This window comes from Zingiber officinale, chromosome 10A, assembly GCF_018446385.1.
Source record: "Zingiber officinale cultivar Zhangliang chromosome 10A, Zo_v1.1, whole genome shotgun sequence".
NCBI classification, from domain to species: domain Eukaryota; kingdom Viridiplantae; phylum Streptophyta; class Magnoliopsida; order Zingiberales; family Zingiberaceae; genus Zingiber; species Zingiber officinale.
The window spans coordinates 68972842-68996651 of NC_056004.1; the positions used below are offsets into that span (position 1 = coordinate 68972842).

The window sequence follows — 23810 nt, forward strand, 5'->3', positions numbered from 1 at the left end:
CAGTAGGCACTTCTTCACCTTGATCCAAATTTGGGTAAGTGGTTTGGTGTTTGGATTTGATTAGGGTGGTGATTGTAGGTTATGTTTGGACTTAGAAAGAGTTGGATTTAAGGATGGACTTATCATTTACTTTGGTTTGGATATTCAGGTGGAATTAAATAGGATTACCTAATCGACGTAGGATTAGGTTCTGGGTTTAGCTAGTTGTTGATTATGTGATTAGCTAAATAATATATAGATATATATTGACCGCAGGACTTGGATTCGGGACGAGCGTCTCGACACGGGATTACTTGGCACGATCTACACTTTAAGGCGGGTATTTCTTCCTTGACTCTATGTAGATTTTATTGAGCTTAGTGCATGGTTTTATGTGATGGTTTAGGATGCTTTACCTTATATCGTGTTCGTTTGCTGTTTTCCTGCTTGATACCGATGCTTGACCCTTGTGATGATCTATTTAATTCTTATACAGTCTGCACTTTGGTTATCTATACTCTGTGGTATTTTTACATGTAGAGTATGTATGGTAGGGGATACTTCATTGGTGGTATTCATATGAGGTTTGTCCATTGGTATGTCGTGTATACTTCTGTCGGGTGTGACGATTGGAGTTGTGTTGATTGTATGTCTGTGGTTTATACACGTTTTTGATGTGTTTTTACTGGAGGATACATGTTGATTGTACACGTGGGGTTGTGTATGTGTGTCTGTTGGGGTTATTGGAGATTTTTGGTTGATTATACATGTGTAGTTATATATACATATGTTTGGTGGGATATATGGAGGTATCAGGATGATTATACTCATGTTGTGGGGTACTTAGGTGGATTTAGAGTTGCATGGATGATGACGATGTTCGTATCATGATTATATAAATATATCATGTTCATCCACTATGTGAAAATTGATAATAGACTTCGGATATTATCCGAAGTAATAGCTAGATATTTACCGAAGTAGACGCACGTGAAGTAAAAGGGTTATTATTTTACTTCGGCACATGATTACCGAAGTCTATCACCGGTCCAAAACCGGTTCAAAATCAGACCGGTTTCGAAGTAAAAAACCTTTATTACTTCATCAAGACCAATAAAATTACCGAAGTAATTGAGGATATATTACTGCAGAGGTAACATTGTCTAACGAAGTGTAAAGAAGGTACGACTTCACAATTGTTTATATTATGGTGTAGTAAATACTTAATATTACTTCTGTATATTTTAGCTTGATCGAAGTAATTGTTATTGTAATACTTCATCGTAGTATGGAAGTAGGAAAGCATATTTTACTACACTTCAACAATTTACGTTAACGCAGTAATACATACGAACGACTTCAACAATTTTAATCAATGACAAAGTAAATAGTTTCTTTAACTACGACAACATTTAAATATACCGAAGTCTTATGTATTGTATTACTTCATCATTTTTACTTATAGTATCGAAGTAGTTGACTATATTTTACTACAATACAAATTTAATTGACAAAAGTGTATATCAAATATTTTGCTATAACACAATAATTTTCATCACCAAAATTGAACAAATATATCACAAATATCCGTCAAATACAATTCAAAAGTGTATTCATAAAAGAAATGTTTAAGCATAACCTAAAAACTTTTGTATCCATAAATCTCTAAATACAATCTAAACTTTATATCATAGCCTACACTTAGGCACCCACATAGAAATAGACAAATTCGCTCCATTCACTTCTGACTTCATCATACTGAGATTGATTGTAATACTGTTTGTTCTTTGATGCTGTAAACTGAATCATTAACAAAAATTTGAGGATCAATGAAAAATAACTTAATATTTTATAAATAAAATATTTCATAAAGTAGAAATTCACCTTTCTTTCCAATTGTGGATATTCATCTAAGACTATCTCTTTCATGTACCGCATCACACAATATCCACATTCAACACCACCATTTTGTTTAAGATTACCCTAATGAAATTGAAAATGTCATGCAAGAAGTCACAATCCAAATAATAAGAATTATTAATTGATGTCTAAATATATAGTCACAATACATACTGTCAATTGTTTAAAACCTGGTCCTTTTGAAATGCCCCTTGATGCATTGTATATCTTGACCCCACTACATTGTAAAAATAGAAAATTAGTTTTTTAACCTATAATGAATTGAATGCATTCAAAATTAGCATAAGTTACGACTTACTTGGTCACAATAGTTTGCCAAGCATGATCTCGGTTCCTGTTACTCAAAGAGTCCAATAAATATATCATATTCTTATCTTCATTAATTATAGTCAAGATCCAATGGTACCTGCACAAAAAAAATATAACATTGACTAGCATGTAGTAGGAAAAAATAAATAATTAAAATCTTACCCGGTGTTATATGGGATGAAGCATATGCTATCTCTGTTTGATGCTCCCAACTGAGCAGCAATATGTTGTGATAATTTACTACCATCTTCACCCACACCGCATGTAGGTATGTGACCAGGATCCACAAATGACACATACTCAGCTCTATTTTCTTTCTTCATGTATTTGTAAAGGTAACTGCAAGGTATTAATTGCAAGGTAATGACAAAGTAATGAAAAATCTAAATATACCCTATGTAAACCAAAGCAAAAGCATGTGAACAAATATTGTGAACAAAGCAAAGCATGTGAACAAATATTGTATTTAACATATAACATACCCCATGTAAACCAAAATGTGTCTGGCACCTATCTCTTTCATCTCCATAAAGCGTAAGATATCTTCTCTTAGCAACCATACACTTTTAGGACGTCCAAACATAGCTTCATCAAATTCTATGTGTATGCTCTCATCTTTAGGCATCAATCTGATAACATACGAGTAGATATACTTGCATGCCATCGGTAAAGTTTTCTCAATTTCCTTGTACTTGTCCTGATCACCATGAACATCCGAAGGAGCAAATGATTGATGTTGTACAGTCTTCTGCAATATGTTAAAATATTCAAATGAGTATTCAAATGATTAAGGTTTTTTCCAATACCAACTTTTCAAGAAAATTGAAAGTACCTTCTTCGTTGGTAAAATTACCAACTCTTTAGGCCAAGCAACAATTGTTCCAACAGCATCATTGACGATTATTGGTCCAGACCGAATTGGGATTGTAAGCTCTGCTTCTTCATCTAAGACAACATCAATAGATACCTTGAAATTCCCTTCCCCAAGTGGAACATGATGAATCAATATATTTGGGCCTCCTTCTGATAGTATTGTACCATATGCCACCACATTTTCACGTTGCTTGACAGCCAAGTTACATTTTTTCCCCTTTAAGAACAATAAGAAATTGTATATAAAAATCTGAATTTGAAAGAAAAATAACTTTGACATAAAATTAAGAATTATAGAACCTCCAAGTTTGAAGTGCCACATTCATAAACCTCCACATCATCTCTCCATTTTGGGTCGTTCATGTTTGAGGACTTGTTTGATATCACAACCTCACAAGTTTGATTATCAATGACCTGAGCAAGTTGAGCCTTTAATTTCTCTACTTCAGCCTTCAAGCTCTTATTTTCCTCTGATTGCTCTTTGAAGTTATCGATCGAATCCTTTGGGATTGATTCCCTTTTCTTTCTAGCAGTTTTAAAGTAGAGTTGGGGTTTTACACATCCTCCCACGCCTCTAACCCGTCCATAGTGTTCTCGATTTCCTAAGGCAGTAGTTAACACATCATTCATCCCAGATGATTTGAACTCTCCTTTGACTTTCTTTTCCAACAAATCATCCTACAATATGAAATTGTAACAAATCAATCCAAAAATTCTAATATTATTTAGCAAGACAATATGAAAATTAGATAAAAATAATATTTACAATTTTTTCAGCGACTTCTGCTATCTCCATATTTGTTATGTTGCCAGATTTGTCCTCGCGGGATTTCCGCCAAAGTATCGATCTATCAACTTCTTCGTTTTCAGCAATTAATTTTTTCTCCCTCTATAATTCCAAAAATGATTAGTTACAAAATATTAAATACGTGCTTGAAAATGACAAATACAATGTTTCGAAGCTTACCAATTCAGCCTCTAAGCCGATGTAACCCTTGCGAGATAGTCTGTGATGATATTTATAATGCATCGTTCGTTCTTTTTGCTTGTTATGAATCACCTACATAGAAGATACATTCATAAACACTTGTATGCATTGAGACTTGTAAGCAAATAAACTATAAAGACTTGCTCCAATCATTTGTGCAAATTGTAAACTTGCTGCAAATTGTATATGAATCACCTACATTTAAAGACTTGCTGCAAATTGTAAACTTGCTGCAAACTATAAACACTATTATGAATCTCACCTATATATAAATACTTGCTGCAAATTACCGCAACTAATTTTAAATGAAAAGACTTGCTGTAAATTGTAAATGAAACATTACCGCAGCTTTAAATGAAACATTACCGCAGAATTGTTGCAACATTAAAACATCATGCAGAATTGTTGCAACATTACGTGCAACATTAAAACGTGCAACTTTAAAGACTTGTTGCAACATTAAAACAGTTCAAACGTGCAGAATTGTTGCAACATTAAAACAGTTCAAACGTGCAGAATTGTTGCAACATTACCGCAGTGGTAAATTGTTGCATTTACCATACATGCAGAATTGTAAATGCAAATGCAGTAACTTGCAAACGTGCAGAATTGTAAATGCAAATGCAAGAACTTGAAAACGTGGCATGCAGAATTGTAACTGCAAATGCACAAATTATACTACACAATCAGTAAAATGCAAAAGAACAAACAATACTATACTTTAAAAGAGTTGCTACAATCCTTAACACCATTAGGTACAGACTTGTAAATGCAAACAAACAACACCCTACAATTTTGTAAGTTATACAACAAGTTGATATAAGAAAGATTTGTCTATGAGACATTCCAAAGATTTCCAGCTAATACCATATAAGTACGTACCTCCCATGATGGATGAAGTCTTTCATCTACAAATTCTTTCCAAACTACTTTTGGAATCTGATATTGACTCGGTGGACAACTCAAATTTTCAGGATTATCTTTATTTGGCCAAACAAATCTGCTAGTGAGTTTGTTTTTGAAATCTCGCCATTTTTGAGATGCTAAATTCATCACAGCAGTCTCGCTTTGTGGTGCTAATTCGAACACATTCTGCAACACAAAATATTTGTTGGTACTATTAATAGAGAAGTTGAACATGAATAAGAAAACAAATCAACATACAAGCTAGATGATTATACAACTAATATGATAAGAATGAATTAAAGAAGGCAATGACAACATAGAGTTGGAAAGCTAATTTCATTTGGGATTGTATTTATATATTAATCTTACCGAGATCTCTTCCCACACTTTTTGTTTTATATTTTCTGGAACAGTAGGCCAAGATTTTACGTTGATTGGCACCATGGTTCTAGCAATAGAGCCAATGTATGATTGCAATGCCTTTCCATTTGCATTGTATAATGGGCGCCCCATGTCATCATAATCAATTTTCGCTTTTTTCCCCCATCTTGCAGCTGTAGTGAGTTTACACATTGATGTAGGACCCCGTTTATTCTTCTGCACATCTACAGAATGTTCTTCTCTATCAGTAACTCCATGTAGCTCCACATCGGCTACTCCATGTAGCTCAGCATTGGCTACTTCATGTATCTCTTCAACTGCTACTCCCTGTTTTTTACGACCCATCGAGTATTATCTGCATAAGAACATAAATGTAACCAATGTTAAACTTTTTACAATAATAGTAACATAAACATGACGTATATAATTACAATAACACATATAAATAAATAACAACACAAACGTAAACATGACATAGAATTACATAACATAATTTTTTAAAGTGCATAAAGCATTTCTTCATGTTCAAAACATAAACATTGGATAAAAATACAAAACATCATTTTTGCTTTTTTGTGACCCATACACCCTCAATTTCTGATCTAAAATATCTTTCATGTGCAGGAATACAATGAGTATTAACATCATCAATTGGTCGAGAATCTGGAATACTGCTCCAATCATCATCATCTTCCTCATAACATCTATTTGGAACTGGAAGCACAATTGACCACCCCTTTTTTAATGGGTCATCAATATAAAAGACTTGGTTGACTTGACTTGCAAGCACAAAATCGTCATTCTTGTGTCCTCGTTTGTTTAAATTGACTAAGGTGAAGCCACATTCATCGTTGTTGATTATTCCTTTGTCATTTGCAACCCACGCACACTTGAAAAGAGGAATATGAAATTGATGATAGTCTAATTCCCATATTTCTTCAATCACTCCATAGAAAGACACATCAGCTAACAAGGGATTCTTATCTTTAGCACTACATACAAGCATGGTGTTGGCAACTAAAGAAACCCCACTGTTTTGGCAAACTCTGTCATCATCCCGCGCCTTTGTTTGGTATAAATTACCATTTATCACATAACTATTATACTTAAGGATTTGCACACGCGGTCCATGGGCCAACCATGTTAATGTCGATGTTGTTCCACCATTGCAACTGTCAATTTCAACAGCCACCTAACATGTATTCAATTTGAATATGGTGATTAAAAATAGTAGATATAAGTTGTTCAGCGCAAATGATAGCAAAAATTTAATGAATCTAGTATCCACCTTTGCGCGAAACCAATCAATAAACCTCTTGTTGTGAGCATCTTGTATCCACCTTTCATCTTTCTCTTTTTTGGGAAACATTGATTTCAAAAATATTTTATGTTCACTGTAGAAATATTAAAATATAAATTTGTGTCAAACATTAGATAATCTCAATTACATATGCAGAATCATAAATAATACAATACACTTACATTATATAGGGAGATACTTCTTCCATATTTTCTAGCACAGTCAAATGTGCTTGTTGCAGATCAACTTGTTGCACTATAATTGGTGTGTTGCATGCTTGCAAGCCAGAAATATTTGTTTTTGAGTCTCGAATTGATTGAGGGGCTCCAATAGGATCAACGCCATTAAGGTATTCTGAACAAAACTCAATTGCTTCTTCTGCTAAATATCTCTGAACAATGCAACCTTCAGGATGTTTTTGACTGCCCACATAACTCTTAAGAACCTTCATGCATCTTTCAAATGGATACATCCATCTGAAGTAAACTGGTCTACATAATCGGACTTCTCGAACAAGATGGACAGTTAAGTGAAGCATGATATCGAAGAAAGATGGGGGAAAATATTGCTCCAATAAGCAAAGTGTAACAACCAAGTCAGATTGCAGCTTATCTAACTTTGCTACATCTATAACCTTGCAACAAATATCTTTGAAGAAGAAGCATAATCTTATGATGGCATATCTAACATGTTTTGGCAGTGCATCACGTATGACTATTGGCAAGAAATGCTGCATTAAAACATGACAATCATGGGATTTCAAGCAAGTCAACTTCAACTGATCCATGCACACAATATTATTCATGTTCGAAGAGAAACCTTCTGGAACTTTTATATCCTTTAATGACTTGTACACTTGCAACTTTTCTTTTTTTGTGAATGAGCACGCAGCAAGAGGAAGATATGTTCTTTTCTCCCCAACTATAGGTGTTAATTCAGGTCTAATTCCCATCTCAACCATGTCCAACCTAGCTGCCACATTATCCTTGGTTTTTCCTTTAACATTCATCAAAGTATTAATGAGGGATTCAAAGACATTTTTCTCGATATGCATAACATCAAGACAATGCCTTACATGCAGGTGTTTCCAGTAAGGAATATTAAAAAAGATTGACTTCTTCTTCCAACATTTTCTAAAATTTGTCACTCGTAAATCTTTTTCTTCTATATTGACTTCCAACTTATTAGCCTTTGCATTCTTTATTTTCCCTTTCACACTTATCTTCTTTCCAAACTCACACCTTATGTCAGAAAGTTTGTCAAACAACTTAATCCCAGATAATGGTCTAGCTGCTTCTCCAAGTTCCTCCATGCCATTAAACTCCTTCATTTGCCTACGATATGGATGAAACCGTGATAGGAATCTTCTATGGCCAGCAAATGACATTTTCTTCCCATTTTCCAAGTGTCTTGCATAAGTATCTTCTCCGCATATTGGACATGCATAATAACCATGTGTAGTACATCCACTAAGGTTACCATATGCAGGAAAGTCATTGATGGTCCATAATAAGACTGCTTTAAGAGTGAAGAACTGCCTGCGATAAGCATCATAGACTCCATCAACTCCTTCCCACAATCGTTGCAAATCTTCAACTAGCACCTCCAGATAGACATCAATATCATTTCCAGGCTGCTTAGGCCCTGAAATGAGCATAGTTAGCATGATGTATTTCCTCTTCATACACATATTTAGAGGTAAATTATAGTTGACCAACATGATTGGCCAACAACTGTACCGACTGCTAAGGTTGCTATGAGGATTAATGCCATCAGCTGCAAGTGCTAGGCGAAGATTTCTTGGCTCACTTTCAAAGTCAGGCCACATATGATCCACCAACTTCCATGATGGTGAATCAACTGGATGACGTAACTGACCAACAACTCTTGTAGAATCTGCATGCCATGTTAAATTTCTCGAGGTCTCTAAAGATTTAAACATGCGCTTAAATCTTGGAATGGGAGGGAAATACCAAACCACCTTAGCAGGAACACCTTTCTTCTCAACCTTGTTTTTGTTTAGCTTCCACCGTGACAAACCACATCTAGGGCAACTTATGCAGTTTTCATATTGCTTCCTATAAAGAATACAATCATTTGAACAAGCATGAATCTTTTCATGAGTCAACGCTAAACAACTCAAAGTCTTTTTTACATCATACATTGAGGATGGTAGATTGTGATCATTTGGTAGCATATCCCCAAAATCTAATAGTAGATCTGAAAATAGAGCATCACTCATTCCATGTCTTGCTTTGGTATTGTACAATTTCACAAGTGCACTCAATTTTGTGTAACGTTGACATCCCTTGTATAATGGTTTCTCCGATTCTTCTTAAAATTTCATAAATTCTTCAGGATTTTCTGTATAGTTATCATATGCTGTCTCACACATATGAGCAGTTTCAAAGTTGTCATAATAATTATTAATTGACTCCTGATTGACACTCCCTTTGACGCTATCATTTTTGGTAGGCTCACCATGCCAAATCCAATTCACATAATTTTGACTAAAACCATGGAAATAAAGATGCTCTAAAATAGACTTAACCGGTCCTTTTTTAAGATTGATACATTTGCAACAAGGACAATGAATATCATTGGGGTCAATATTGGGATTCTGTAAACAATCTCTAATAAACTGTTCCACACCCTCCTCATACTGCTTAGACCTTCTATCCAAATATATCCAGGATTTATTCATTTCAATCAAGCAAAATCTACAAACAAAGAAAATCTGAATATATTAAAGTGAATAAACAAAAGTTAAAAAAAATACTACATGTAGTTCAAAAATGTAGAATCCATGCAATTTTAATTTGTAAAATCTAATGCAAGAAATCATATAGTGACAAAAATCATATAGTGACACTCAATTTCAGAAGTCATGTGACACACAAAAATAAAATTAAAACACACAAAAATCAGATAGTGACACAGATTTTGATTACATCTTCCTCAATAAATATATAAGATACAATTACAGCAAAGAAATAGATTTTGTTTATATAATTCTGTCATTTACTAATGTAACCACAAGTTCTTTTCAGATAAATATAAGCTTCAATAAAATTAGGAAATCAACTCTCAGAAAATATAAAGAGTAAGATTAATCAGACTATTTAGGAAGTCAATTATACAAAATATTTCCATAAACAAGTAAATTTTGTCAGATTTTAATCAACTCTCAGAAACATGCACGCAAAGACAAGGCATGCACATAGAGACAAGACACCCCACACTCCAAAACATACACACAAAGACAAGACACCCTTTATTTTATTTTTTTATTTTTATTTTTTACTTCGATAGGAACATATAATTGCATATACTCTTTTAAAGTTGAGATAGACACAAATTGTAAAAAGGAATAAGGCATGAAGTGATTTTGTCTCCAAACACAAGCCCAAAGTCACAGAGGTTGTGAAACAATGGAACAACAATCTCTCATCAAATGATGGACCTAGAAAAGCAAGGTATAGGAGGAACTAATTGCATGCACGTGCTCAAGGGGCTATGAATGTTAACAATCAAAAAGGTTAGTATAGTTCAAATGTAAGCGTGGTGTGTGGTAAAAGAATTCCTCTATATATTCTTATACGCTTTTCATATATCTTTTGAAGGATGCCTTGCATTGTCTAGCTCAATTTGTAGTTACAGATGAAAGGATTGCTTGAATATGTAATTAACTTTCAGCAACAAAATTCTTCAAATCAAATTCGCTCACTAAACAACTGCAGTGTACTAGATCTCTTTCTTTTCCTCACTGCATTGCAAACAAACAAACAAACTATACCAAACTTTCAAAGATGGACCACCTGCATTGCACAAGACTTCTCTAATGATTAAGATGTGACTTTAAATGAATTTTCTACCATTCTAATGTATCAACAATGACACTACACAATTATGACACTCAATTTATAAATTGTAAGTGTTAGCTAGAAGAATCATATCAGAATATCCTATGTATGCATTGCAATCTTGTACCAAATTGACAACTTAAATGATTTAGGAAGATAGTCTAGTCAATGGAAGCAAAGGTCCAAACTTGATCATAATCCGATTGTAAAACTAATTAAATGGTTTAGGCAAGGCAACAAACATCAGTAACAGAGTGTAACAACCAAAATGTCAATTGAGTGATAGATTTATGGAAAACTAGAAGAAACCATAGGGAGGAGATGCCATAAACTATAGGGAAGGAGATGCCCTAGAGTAGGAGATGTTAGAAACCATAGGGTAGAAAACCAACCTGGTTGACGAGCTGATGGGGCTGAAGGATCGGATCGGTTAGAGACGGCGACCTCAAACTCGGCAGTTGTCTCTTCTTCCCGTGGCCAAGAAACCTCAAAGAGGAAGACACGGCGCTGCAAGGAAAGGAACGAAGGGGGTGGGATAGGGAAGACGCGCGTGACCGAAAGGGAGGGTTAGGGCGGTGAAGAAAGCACTTCCTCTTCTTCCCGTGACAAAGGCGATGATGAAACCTAGCACTGTCGATCGGGGCGGCGGTGAAGAGGTTTTCGTGAACAAAAACGCTAAGTTATAACTTAGCGTATAATTTATTAATAAATTATTAGGATTTTATTACATGATTAATTAAAAAATTAATAAACTGATTAATTTATTAATAAATAAAAAAATGTTTTAATCGGTTGAGAGTTATTACTTCAGCATATAAACATATGAATTTTATTTTGAGACTTATTACTTCAACAAATATATATTATGAAGTAAAATATCAATAAAAATTAGTAGTGAGACCCACGATTTTTAATCTATAAAGTCTAAAATAAAATATACTTCATTAAATTTATTATCGAAGTAGATTATTATATATTACTTCGTATTTATAAATCACCGAAGTAACTTGTGGCGAAGTCTATACCCGATTTTCACATAGTGATCATTCATTGCAATGCTGATGACTATTGTCTTCCTTGTGGTGGAGAGAGTCGTCAGTCGTTTGTAGCTGTCCTTTCGACCACTGTTGGAGAGTGGTAGCTTGGAGCTAGTCCTGTCGCGCTCATTCAGCCGCTCAGTGTTCTGTCAGCCTCGACCACTCTGGAGTAGTGGGTCTTGAGGGTACAGTAGGCAGAGGGTTTAAGTTATGAGTGGTCAGGGACCCTTAGCTATGTAGTTATATAACTACTTAGCTGACCGTCCGCTTCGGCCGCCTATAGCGGTGCATGTACTGGAGGCTAGTACGGTTTGTCACGGACCCAAGCCTCTCAGCCATACAGGGGTCGTGGTGTCTAGAGAGGTGGCGGGGGTGACCATGGAGCATGCATGCACATTTGCATTTGATGCGCGGTGCATCGTTGGAGATATATTTGCATACATGCCTAGTAGATATTAGTTGCATATGTTTGTGGTATGTTGCATTTGTTTGCGATATGATTGTTGCATATGGTTATCATGCTGCATACATGTCATTTATTTTACATGTATTTGCAGTCGTATTTATTTTGCACAGGTGTCACGAGTAGGTCTGTTGCAGATATGGTGAGTTTACTGACCATTGTACCAGGTGTTGATTCCAGATTGGGTATGTATCTATCATTATGTCGGTTGTGGTTTGTATAGTAGGTATGTCAGGTTAGTAGGTCTGATATGTTCAGATGCATTGATTATGATAGTAGGATCATATTCTTTGATTCCCTACTGAGACTGTATACCTTTGATCTCTATATTTATGTGTTGACCATGCACTATCTTTTCTATTACCCGCTGAGTTACCTATACTCACCACCGCATGTATATCTTTATGTTTTCAGGTAGATGGTTGGAGTGTCGCTCGGAGTATCCTGTCTGCCGAGTCCTACGTCACATCCGAAGGTCGTTTCTGGTTTTGTATATGTTTTATTTGTATTTGTTGTATTTGGTGGGTTGTTGTATTTGTTGCTGTGGTTGTTGTATAAAGCCTAACCGGCTAGCAGTGTGTTGATTGTGTTGTATTGGGCTTTCCGTTTTCATTTTTCCGCTGTGTTGGTTTTTTTGTACAGCAGTGTGGGCTGTTTTATATATAACTGCGTGGTTGTGATTGTTTCATTCCAGCCGTGTGGGCTGTTATTATAACTGCGTGGTTGTGTATATAAATATTCCAGCCGCATGTGGCTGATGTATTTTGCTTGTATTGATGCTTCAGATTGTCACCGGTACAGGGGAAATGCTGCCGGATTTTCGTCTGGCATAGACTCCTTTGGGGCGTGACACTAAGTGTTCTTAGATAAAAGTCCTAGCTATGGTTAGGCAGGTGAAAAACTCTAGGGGGAGATAACCCTAGGTTATGAAAAACCCTAGGGGGAGGTAACCCAAGGTGGAAAGTCTTGGCGAGTCAAGTGCTTTGGGCGAAATCCTAGAGTAGGAGACTCTAGGTGAAAATCCTGGTGGTCGCGAATCAGGCGTAAGACTGGATGGGTCGGGGATCGAACGTCCAGTGGAAAAGTCCTAAAGACTTGGACGTTGAGCAAAAGTCTAGTCGGTCTGGAGGACCGGTCTGGCAAAAAGGTAAACTCTCCTGAGAGAAGTAAGTGAGGACACGTTCCTTGAAGAGGGAACAGTAGACGTCGGTTCGATCTAGAGTTTCAGTGAAACTTGAGTCAGAATCGTACAACCCAGAGATTGTTAAAATAATTTATTATTTCATATTTTATTGTGCTAACTCTATTTTTAGGGTATGTGTGGTATTTTAGACTAACTTATCTTGCAGGGGGTGAAAAGGGCTTAAAAGGCTTGGATGAACAATGCCCGAGGCGCCTCCGAGGCTGTTGGAGGTGCCTCGGGTGCCTTAGTCAAAGTCTCCGTGCAGCAAGGTGCGAAGACACCTTCAAGGCGCTTGAAAGTGCCTTGGATGTTGGATGGAAGGTACCTTCCATGGAGCTTGAAGGAGCCTTCGGATGGATAAACAATGCAGGCCACAGAAGCTATCATCTCTGGCGCGGAAGGGATAAGAATCCCTACTGAAGGTGCCTTCAACATGCTATTTAAGGCAGTCTAAAGAAGGTGCTGAATAACACTTGATCTTCGCAATCTTTCTACTTCACGCTGCTTAAAAGATGATCCAACAAAGCTGTAATGCAACTTCGACAATTGGAAGCCCGAAATTCCTTATTCGTAGTTGTCGGTATACTTTCATTTATTGTAATTTAATTATTGTACTTGCAATTTTTGGAGTGATAGTGAATTACCCAAAGTAAACAGTCGATGAGTGTGGGCCTTGGAGTAGGAGTCGTCACAGGCTCCAAACCAAGTAAAAGAAAAGTGTTAGCGCTTGATTTGCTTCTGCATTATTTCTTATTTCCACTGCATTACTCTGTGTTTTCCGTAAAATGTGAAAAAATCATGAGCGCTATTCACCCCCTCTAGCGCATCTTGATCCAACAATTGGTATAAGAGCGGAGCTGCTCTGAATCAGTACAACTACCGTCCGAGCAATTTTTCGTAGCTTTTTCATTCATTTTTTGTAAAATAAATTCTTATGCCTTTCATTTTTTTTCCACCAAATTTTTTGAAAAATCCATTCTCAAATTTTCACCATTAGTTAGAATTGGTAAAATATTACATTTAATAAAATTTATCACAATATTGTTTTAATATTATTTTATTATTTTTCTTGAAATTCATGAAACACTCTTATTTTATCTTCTCCAGCACTACTAATCCGAGACTAAGTCTTGTAACAAGTTTTATCATTTTTTTCTTTGCAAGAGACTTTTCCTAAATGGCCCACCAAGAAGGGTATAGTATGTTGGATAGTGAAAGTTGATAGAGGGGGAGAGGGTGAATATCGATTGAAAACGTTCGGAGAGTATGCAGCAAAAACGAAAGAGAACAATGCTAACAAGAACCAATTTACTTGGTTCAGAGCCTTGGTCGACTCCTACTCCAAGGTCCGCACTCGTCGAGTGCTTTCGTTGGGCAATCACTAATATCGTAAAAGATTTACAAATTTGAGTACAAGAACTTTAAATAAGAAATACCTACAACAATAGAGAAAAGGAAAAAGAGCACATTGTCGGAGAAGCTTTGTAGCGTCGTAGGGGCACAGCGCAGTAGAGCATATGTCATTGTTGTATTTTGCTTCGGGGTGAGACCTCCTTATATAGGATGCTTCGGGCTCCCGAATCCCTTCCGGGTGCTCGGACCGTGACGTAGGTTCATCCAATCAGCACGCTCCCCGTGATGACAGGATAGAATTTTTGCCTCGGGGCGCTCGGACTGATTCTGGGTGCCCGGACCAACTCCAGGCACCCGGATCCCTTTTGGGCGCTTGGACCACCTTTCTCCAGAAAGTTCTTCTCTTGCAAAAAAGAGTTAATCTGAGGCAAAATAATAGTTTAAATTGTTGGATCATGAAAGTTGATAGAGGGGGGGGGGGTGAATATCGATTTAAAAAGTCGAAAAGAAGATCGAGTACGCAACGAAAAAAATAAAATTAAAGCAATGCTAACACAAATAATTTTTTACTTGGTTCGAAGCTTTGGTCGACTCCTACTCCAAGGCCCACACTCGTTGAGTGCTTTCGTTGGACAATCCACTTGCAATTCGAAATATTACAAGTGAAATTATAATTGCTTTTAAAAAAATACCGACAACAATAAAGAATGAAAAAGAGGCGTGTTGTCAGAGGAGCTTTCCAGCGTCGCAGGTGTTGGTTGCTACTCGGAAAACCTAGAGGTTTCACTGTACAAAATTTTTGTACAAAGGTCTGAACCTTTTCCTAGCTACCATGTGTTCTTTTAAATTAAATTTTGGATCGCCTGCGGAACTTAACACGTTTGATCCAAAACTTAATCTATTTGTTCTTTTAGGTTTTGACTTGGATCTCCTGCGGAACTTAACACGTTTGACCCAAGTCACCTTAAGTTATTAATTCCATTAAATATTAATTTCCATAATTGGTTCCCAGTACTGACGTGGCGAGGCACATGACCTTCTTGGATATGGGAGCAACCACCACCGACTAGACAAAACCTTTTATGGAAAGCTAATATTTAATTTCCTAAAATAACTTTAGGTTAACCGAAAGGAACAATCAAATCACAAGGAAAAGAAAAAACAAAAGAACACAACATCGAAAAACATATTCGAAATTCTAGAATCGTAAGCCTCTTGTATTTGGTATTATTTCCATAAATAACTAGTATGATGCGGAAAGGAAAAATTACTAGTTATACCTTTTAGAAAGACCCCTTGATCTTCTACCGTATTCCTCTTCTAACCTCGGACATTGTGTGGGCAACGATCTTCCGAGATGAGAAACCACCAACCACCTTCTTCTCCTCCTAGCTAGGTTCGGCCACAACAAGGAAGCTTTACCAAGGATGAAGAACAAATCACCAACCAAGCTCTAAGGGATGCAAGCTTTCTCTCCTTCTTCTTCTTCTTCTTCTCCAAGTAGTATCCGGCCTCCACAAGATCTCCAAGCAATAGGGATGATTCGGCCACCACAAAGAGGAAGAGAAGAAAAGAGGTTGGCCGGCCACAACACCAAAGAAAAGAGGAAGAGAAATAATAGAAGTTGTACCTCATGAAGGCACCCCCTCCCCTTCTTTTATATTCCTTGGCCTTGGTAATTTAGGAAATTTAATTACAATAAAATTTCCTTAATTTTCCTTGACATGAATTAATTAAGAAAAATTAAACAAAATTTCTTAAAACAACATGTCTTGGCCGACCACATCAAAGAGAAGCAAATTAGACAAGTTTCAATCAACAATTAAAACTTCCTTATTTGCCTTTGGAAATTTTAAAAAATAAAATTTCCTTTTAAAATCCCTTCATGGTTGATAAAAAGAAATTTCTATAACTTTAATTTTCAACATGTGAATAATTTTTCAAAGAAAAAAAATAAAATATCTTTCCAATCTACAAATAAGGAAAGAGATCTAATCTCTTTCTTTTAATCTTTTGTAGATCTTTTAAAGAGAGATATTTTAATTTAATTCTCTGTAATAAATTATATCTTCCACATAATAAAAAATTAAAATTAAAATTCTTTTTAATTTAATGTGGCCGGCCCCCCTCTAGCTTGGGTTCAAGCTAGGGCCGGTCACCCTAAACCATGCTTAGGCCGGCCCTAGCTTGGTTCCCAAGCTAGCTTGGTCGGCCCCCTTTAGGTGGGTATAGAAGGTGGGTATATTACTCTATAAATAAGAGGCTACGATAGGGACCGAGAGGAGAATTGGTTTTGGTCTCCCGATAAAATTAAGCATCTCGTGTTCGCCCCGAACACACAACTTAATTTTATCAATAATAATTCATTCCACTAGAGAACTATTATTGAACTACCGCACCAATCCCAAATTACATTTTTAAGCTCCTTCTTATTATGAGTGTGTTAGTCTCCCTGTGTTTAAGATGTCTAATGTCCACTAATTAAGTGAGTTACTAACAACTCATTTAATTAATATCTTAATCCAAGAATAGTACCACTCAACCTTATCGTCATGTCGGACTAAGTCCACCTGCAGGGTTTAACATGACAATCTTTATGAGCTCATCTTGGGGACATTATCAACCTAGATTACTAGGACACAGTTTCCTTCTATAATCAACAACACACACTATAAGTGATATCATTTCCCAACTTATCGAGCTTATTGATTCATCGAACTAAATCTCACCCATTGATAAATTAAAGAAATAAATATCAAATATATGTGCTTGTTATTATATTAGGATTAAGAGCACACACTTCCATAATAACTGAGGTATTTATTTCTTTATAAAGTCAGTATAAAAGAAACGACCTCAAATGGTCCTACTCAATACACTCTAAGTGTACTAGTGTAATTATATAGTCAAGATAAACTAATTCCTAATTACACTATGACCTTCCAATGGTTTGTTCCTTTCCATTTTGGTCATGAGCTACTGTTTATAATTTATAAGGTATTGATAACATCATCTTCTGTATGTGACACCACATACTATGTTATCTACAATATAAATTAATTGAACAACTACAACAAATGTAGATGATTTGACCAAATGTAATTCTTTATTCAGAATAAATGTTTACAAAATCTTAGGCTTTCAGTATACACTCTAACAGCAGGAGTGCAGCATGACAGAGCAAGTGTTGGAAGATCTTGTTGTTTGTTGTACTTTGCTCCAGGGTGCATCCTCCTTATATAGGAGGCTCCGGGCACCCAGATCCCTTTCGGGCGCTTGGAGTGTAACGTAGCTCGTCCAAACATGAAGCTCCACATGGCGACACCGCGAGGGGATAAACTTTGCATCCCGGGCGCCCGGACCTTTGTTTTTTCAGCAACTTGCAAAAAACATTAGTCCGAGGCAAAATGCAAAACTATCCTACAAAACAAAGTGTTAGCATAATATAGTTATAATAGTAATTAAAACAGTAATTAGATTCCGTCTCCTCGAGACTGGAATCTAGTCACGATCTCAACTTAGATTTTCGAAATGGATCTAAGTTGGATCGACGCCTAATGTTTCCTTCCCGGGAATGCATCCTCACATTCACTCTCCTCCAGTGACTTACCTTAACTTACTTGCCAGATGTCCGATCAGCCCTTCGACCCGTCTGGACTTCGTGCCAGATGTCCGGTCAGCCTTTCGACCCATCTGGACTTTGTGCCAGCTATCGGGTTAGCCCATCGACCTAGTTGGACTTCGTGTCAAACATCAAGTCAGCCCGTCGACCCGTTTGGACTTCCTACCAGACATCTGGTCAACCCTTCAACTAGTCTGGGCTTCGTGCCAGCTATCAGGTCGACCCGTTGACCTAGCTGGACTTCTCCTACATACTTCGTCAAAGTGTTTAGATCAATATGAAACTAACTTAACCTACTTTGTCATTCATCAAAACTTGAGTTAGACCATTAGCGCTAACCACACCAATAATCTCCCCCTTTTTGATGCAATGACAACCTGGGTTAAATTAGTGAAAACTATGCAAGTAAAACAAGCAATTATAAGGTAGGTTTTTAAGCTTGTTTTTATATTTGGTATTTCATTGTTTAGTTAAACTTAAACCACCTAAACCCCCTTGACATTCATCAAAAATAACACAGAAAAATAAGTGATTTAGGGAAGTAAAAGAAATTCATCAAGGAATTAAAGTCAGATTTACTTGAGGGAGTCTAAGGTAGAAAACATAGAGCATTTTACTTTAAATTTTAGCTTTTACTTTTTCAAAAAAATAGCTAAGTTTTAAAAAGTAGTTAACTTAGAAACATAACTTTTGAAAGATAACTTTGTAAATTTTAGAGTAATTTTTAAAAATAAAATTTGCAAAATTAACCTAATTTTCTAAATAAGCTTTGCAAATTTAAAACACCTTTTAAACATAATTTTTAAATATATCATCTTTACAAAAGTGAGATTAATAAAGCTAAGTTTTCAAAAATCCAAATTTTAACTTAGTGGATAAAATTAATTTTCAAAATTAAGTTTGTAAAATCCAATTTTCAAAACTAAGTAAAATTTATTTTTCAAAGCTAAGTTTATAAAATCCAATTTTCAAATCCAATTTTAAAAGACCAAGTCAGATCTATTTTTCAAAACTAAGTTTGCAAAAATCTAATTTTCAAATCCAATTTTCAAAACTAAGTAAAATCTAATTTTCAAAGCTAAGTTTGTTAAATCTAATTTTCAAATCCAATTTTAAAAACTAAGTAAAATCTATTTTCTATAAAAACTTAGTTTTAAAAATACTTTTCAAAACTAAATTCAAAGCAGTTAATCCTCCCCTTGAACCTGACATAATTTTAAAATAAAAATTTTGAAAATATTTACCAGAAAAATATTTAAAGTAAGATTTTCAAAGTATATATGTATATATATATTAAAAAAATTGAGGTAGGATTTTAGAAAGAAATTTTAATAAATCTATGAAATTTTTAAATAAAAAACTTAAGAAAATAATATTTTAAGTAAATTTGATCCTCCCCTTGAATTTGATACTCCCTTAATTTATCTCTCCCCCTTAAGTTAACACTAAGGTTTGGGTATGTTAATCGTTCATGACCTTAACACATTTTTTTACCTAAGTGTTTAGGGTTAGTAACACTTATGTTTATAAAGTATATTTTTACATAAGTATTTCTATATACTTGGTATAATTGTTTGATTAAAATAAGATTATTGAAATTAATCAATAATTAATTATTCTAAGTAAGTAATTTGTTACTAACTCAATAATAGTTAATTTTTTTCAATGGTTTATTGATTAACTTTTATTTTACTTGACTTATTTGATTAAATTTAGTATTAATTTATTTTATATTAATTGATTGAAAATATTAGTTATAATTTATTTATTTTTATTTACTTAAGTTATGTTGAATTAGGATTAGCTAAGTTTAGAATTAATATTAATTAATTAAAGTTATTGAACAAAGTTAAATAATGTTAAGGTTCAATGTAAGTCCATCTTTAATTATGATTTAATTAGAGTAAAGTTAAGATTTTGATTAACGTTAAAATTAAGATTGATTGAGTTAAATTAAGTTTTAATTAGCTTTTTAATGTAAAGCTAATTAAGTACATTAAAGTACAGTTAATATTTGAAGTTTTTACTTTAATTATTTACTTATTAATTATTTAATCAAATTTTAATTATTTGTTAAAATTTAAGTTTTAAATTAGTTTAATCTAGTTTAATTTTAAATGGAGTTTTAAATTTCAAGCTTAAGTTCAAGTTTGAAGTTCAATTTTAAGTTATAAATTAAGCTTTAATTTTAAATTCAAATTTAAGTTTTAAAATTTTATTTTAAGTTAATTTAAGTTCTATGTTTCATTTTAAAGTTAATTTAAGTTTTAAGTTAATTTAAGTTTTATGTTTTAAATTTTATTTTGATTTAAATTAATTTTTAAATTGATTTTTAAAGTTTTTAACATAGTTTTCAAGAGAGTTTTTAAAAGTTTTTTTAAAAGGATTTTAAAATAAATTTTAAAAGTTTTTAAAAGAATTTTTAAAAGATTTTTTGTTAAATGATTTTTAAAGTTTTAAAAATAATTTTTAAATTTTTAAAAGAATTTTTAAAATTATTAAAAAAATTTTAAAATAATTTTTTAAAGTTTTTAAAATAAAATTTTTTAAAAGTTTTTTTTTAAAAAAATTTAAAAATAGTTTTTAAATAATTTTTAAAATAATTTTTAAAGTTTTTAATATAATTATTAAAAGAATTTTTAAAAGTTTTTAATATAAATTTTAAATGAATTTTTAAAATAATTTTTAAATTTTTTAAAATAATTTTTAAATGAATTTTTAAAATAATTTTAAAAGATTTTAAAATAATTTTTAAATGAATTTTTAAGGTTTCAAATTAATTTTTAATTGAATTTTTAAAATAATTTTTAAAGTTTTTAAAATAATTTTTAATATAATTTTTAAAATAATTTTTTAAAGTTTTAAAAATAATTTTAAATAAAATTTTAATATAATTTTTAAAGTTGTTTAAAATAATTTTTAAAGTAATTTTTTAAAGTTTTTAAAATAATTTTTAAATTAATTTTTAAATTAACTTTTAAAATAATTTCTAAAGTTTTTTAAAAGAATTAAAATTTTTTTTTAAAAAATTTTTAATTGAATTTTAAAATAATTTTTAAAGTTTTTAAAATAAATTTTAAATGAATTTTAGAATAAATTTTAAAATTATAAAAATAAATTTTAAAATTATTAAAATAAATTTTAAAATTATTAAAATAAATTTTAAAATTATTAAAATAATTTTTAAAGGAAATTTAGAATAATTTTTGAAGTTTTGAAATTAATTTTTAAAATATTTTTTAATGTTTTTAAAATAATTTTTAAAAGAGTTTGTAAGTTAAAATAAATTTTTAAGTTAAAATAATTTTTTAAATAGAGTTTTAAGTTAAAATAATTTTAAAATAAATTTTTATGTTAAAATAAATTTTAAAGTAAATTTTTAATTAAAATAATTTTAAAATAATTTTTTATGTTAAAATGAATTTTTTAAATTAAATTTTAAGTTAAAAAGATTTTTAAAATAAGTTTTAAGTTGAATTTGTTTTTAAATAAATTATAAGTTAAAATATTTTAAAAATAAATTTTAAGTTAAAAAAATTTTAGAATAAATTTTATGTTAAAAATTAATGTAATTTAGTTTTATTTTAATTTTAATTTTAATATTTTTTTTAAATTTAATTTAATTTAATCTAATTTTGATTATAATTTTAATTTAATTTAATTTAATTTAATTTAAATTTAAGTCCTTAGTCATCTCTCCAGATCTAAATTTTCAATAAGAAATCGTATAATTTTGTGAAGTGAATTAGGGTTAGTTTTAGGGTTTGGTTTAATTTTGTGTTAGATTCGGGTTTTGCTTTGAGCTCAACAAATAGGTATTCTCTGGATAAATTTCTAGCCTATGGTGAGTTACTTGGACATCATTAGAGTAACCATGCTTTTGAGGTTTTCCAAATAGTTCTATCCACTGAACTTAGTACAAAACCTTGGTCTAACTAGTAAGGATCCGTAAAGGGTAGTTTCGATTAGTTCTATTAAGCCAAATGCATCAGATCGAAGTCATATCTTCCTAGACATGTATAGACATAGTTTCCCTAACGTACTATTATCCAAAACTTCACCAGTATCGTAGGTCAAGTTAAACTATTGTCCCTTTGAACTAGTTCTAATTACCCTGTCGAGTAGGTTGATTTTGGTTACCCTGTCGGGTAGGTTAATTTTGAATGTACCAATTATTCTGGAGTCTCTCCCTGAATTATTAACCTATATTTTTAAGTTTTAGTTCTAGGTTTATGTCTGTTATTTTTATAATTATATTTAACTTGATTAACTTGATGATAATCTGCTTTTTGATGGGTTCTAAAATTTTTTGATTTTAATTTTGTTGATCTAGGATTGTATTTTGATTTATGATTTGGTTTATCAGATTTTATATAGTTGTAACGCCCCGGTCCGGGCGGGCTCCACCCGGACCAAACCGGGAACGACACCAGAATTGCCGATCAGGTTGACGACAAGCTCCACAGACCACCGGAGATCCTTTTAGCGTGCTTTGTCATCACTTCCATGCACCCTAGAAAACTTCCCAGGAGGTCACCCATCCTCAGATTTCTCCAAGCCAAGCACGCTTAACTTTGGAGTTCTTAAGTTTGGGCTTCCGAAAAGGAAGGTACACCTTGGTGATATGGATAGTACCATCTAACCTTTTAAGCCATACTTAACCAGAATCTTAGAACCGGGGTATTAAAATCACCCCCACTTAAAGACACAACGTCCTCGTTGTGTAACCATGAATCACACCACAGAAAAATTCCAAAATCTCCCTCACTAGGTGGTGCCTTGGGTGCTCCTGCCACAGGCACACTCACGGTCACAAGGTCGCTCTGATACCATCTGTAACGGCCCGAACCGGGAACGCCACTAGAATTGGCCATTAGGTTGACGACTAGCTCCACAGACCACCGGAGGACCTTTCAACGTGCTTTGTCCTCACTCGCACGCACCTTGAAAAACTTCCCAGGATATCACCCATTCTCAGATTTCTCCAAGCCAAGCACGCTTAACTTTGGAGTTCTTAAGTTTGGGCTTCCGAAAAGGAAGGTGCACCTTGGTGATATGGATAGTACCATCTATCCTTTTAAGTCATACTTAACTTGTCACGCCCCAGGTAGTCCCTGCCAGAAGAAATTTCGGTAGTATCTCCCCTGTACGAGTGACAATTTGAATCCAAGAATACATATATCACTCCTTGACCCACACGGCCGGAACAATACAAAACAAATAACAAATAATCCACGCAGTTTATATAGACAATCCACGCTGTTTAATATACAACCTCCGACTGTCAACAAAAATTACTAAAAGAAAAGACGAAAAAAGAATCATCACAGATATAAGTAAATCTTACTCCATTACAACAAAGCAATGAAATCCACGAAGTAATGAAAACACCTGCAGCGGAAAAACAAAAGTTGTGAGATCTCGGAAAAATTTAAATAATAGGGTTATTTGAGAAATAGCCTTACAAAATTTTTCCGAAATTTTTAGGAATTTTCTAGGAATTTTTCGGAGCTCATACGACGGGTTTTGAGGGGATCAATTTCGGGCGCGGATAAAGACTGTTTGGGATACCTGTTTAAGTGAGGAAAAGTTTTAAATTATAAATTCTTTTCTTTTCCTTACCCAAACCCATC

At 33.5% G+C, this 23810-nt stretch overlaps 1 protein-coding gene across 1 annotated transcript; it reads right to left on the reverse strand.

Annotated features, from left to right (window-relative positions):
• Positions 1-5915: 5915 nt before the first annotated feature.
• Positions 5916-8853, reverse strand: LOC122026692. The gene is made up of 4 exons (XM_042585422.1): positions 8819-8853; positions 7898-8734; positions 6856-7726; positions 5916-6548 (listed from the first exon to the last, which is right to left on the reverse strand). Exons 1-4 carry the CDS (start codon positions 8851-8853, stop codon positions 5916-5918), a joined length of 2376 nt encoding a protein of 791 aa, XP_042441356.1.
• Positions 8854-23810: the final 14957 nt, after the last annotated feature.

Coding starts and splice junctions, on each gene's coding strand:
- LOC122026692 (XM_042585422.1), bottom strand. CDS start 8,853: ATGCTACCAAATGATCACAATCTACCATCCTCAAT. Junction 8,735..8,818: donor CACAATCTACCATCCTCAAT/GTATGATGTAAA, acceptor TATTCTTTATAG/GAAGCAATATGAAAACTGCA. Junction 6,549..6,855: donor TGCTAGAAAATATGGAAGAA/GTATCTCCCTAT, acceptor AATACATGTTAG/GTGGCTGTTGAAATTGACAG.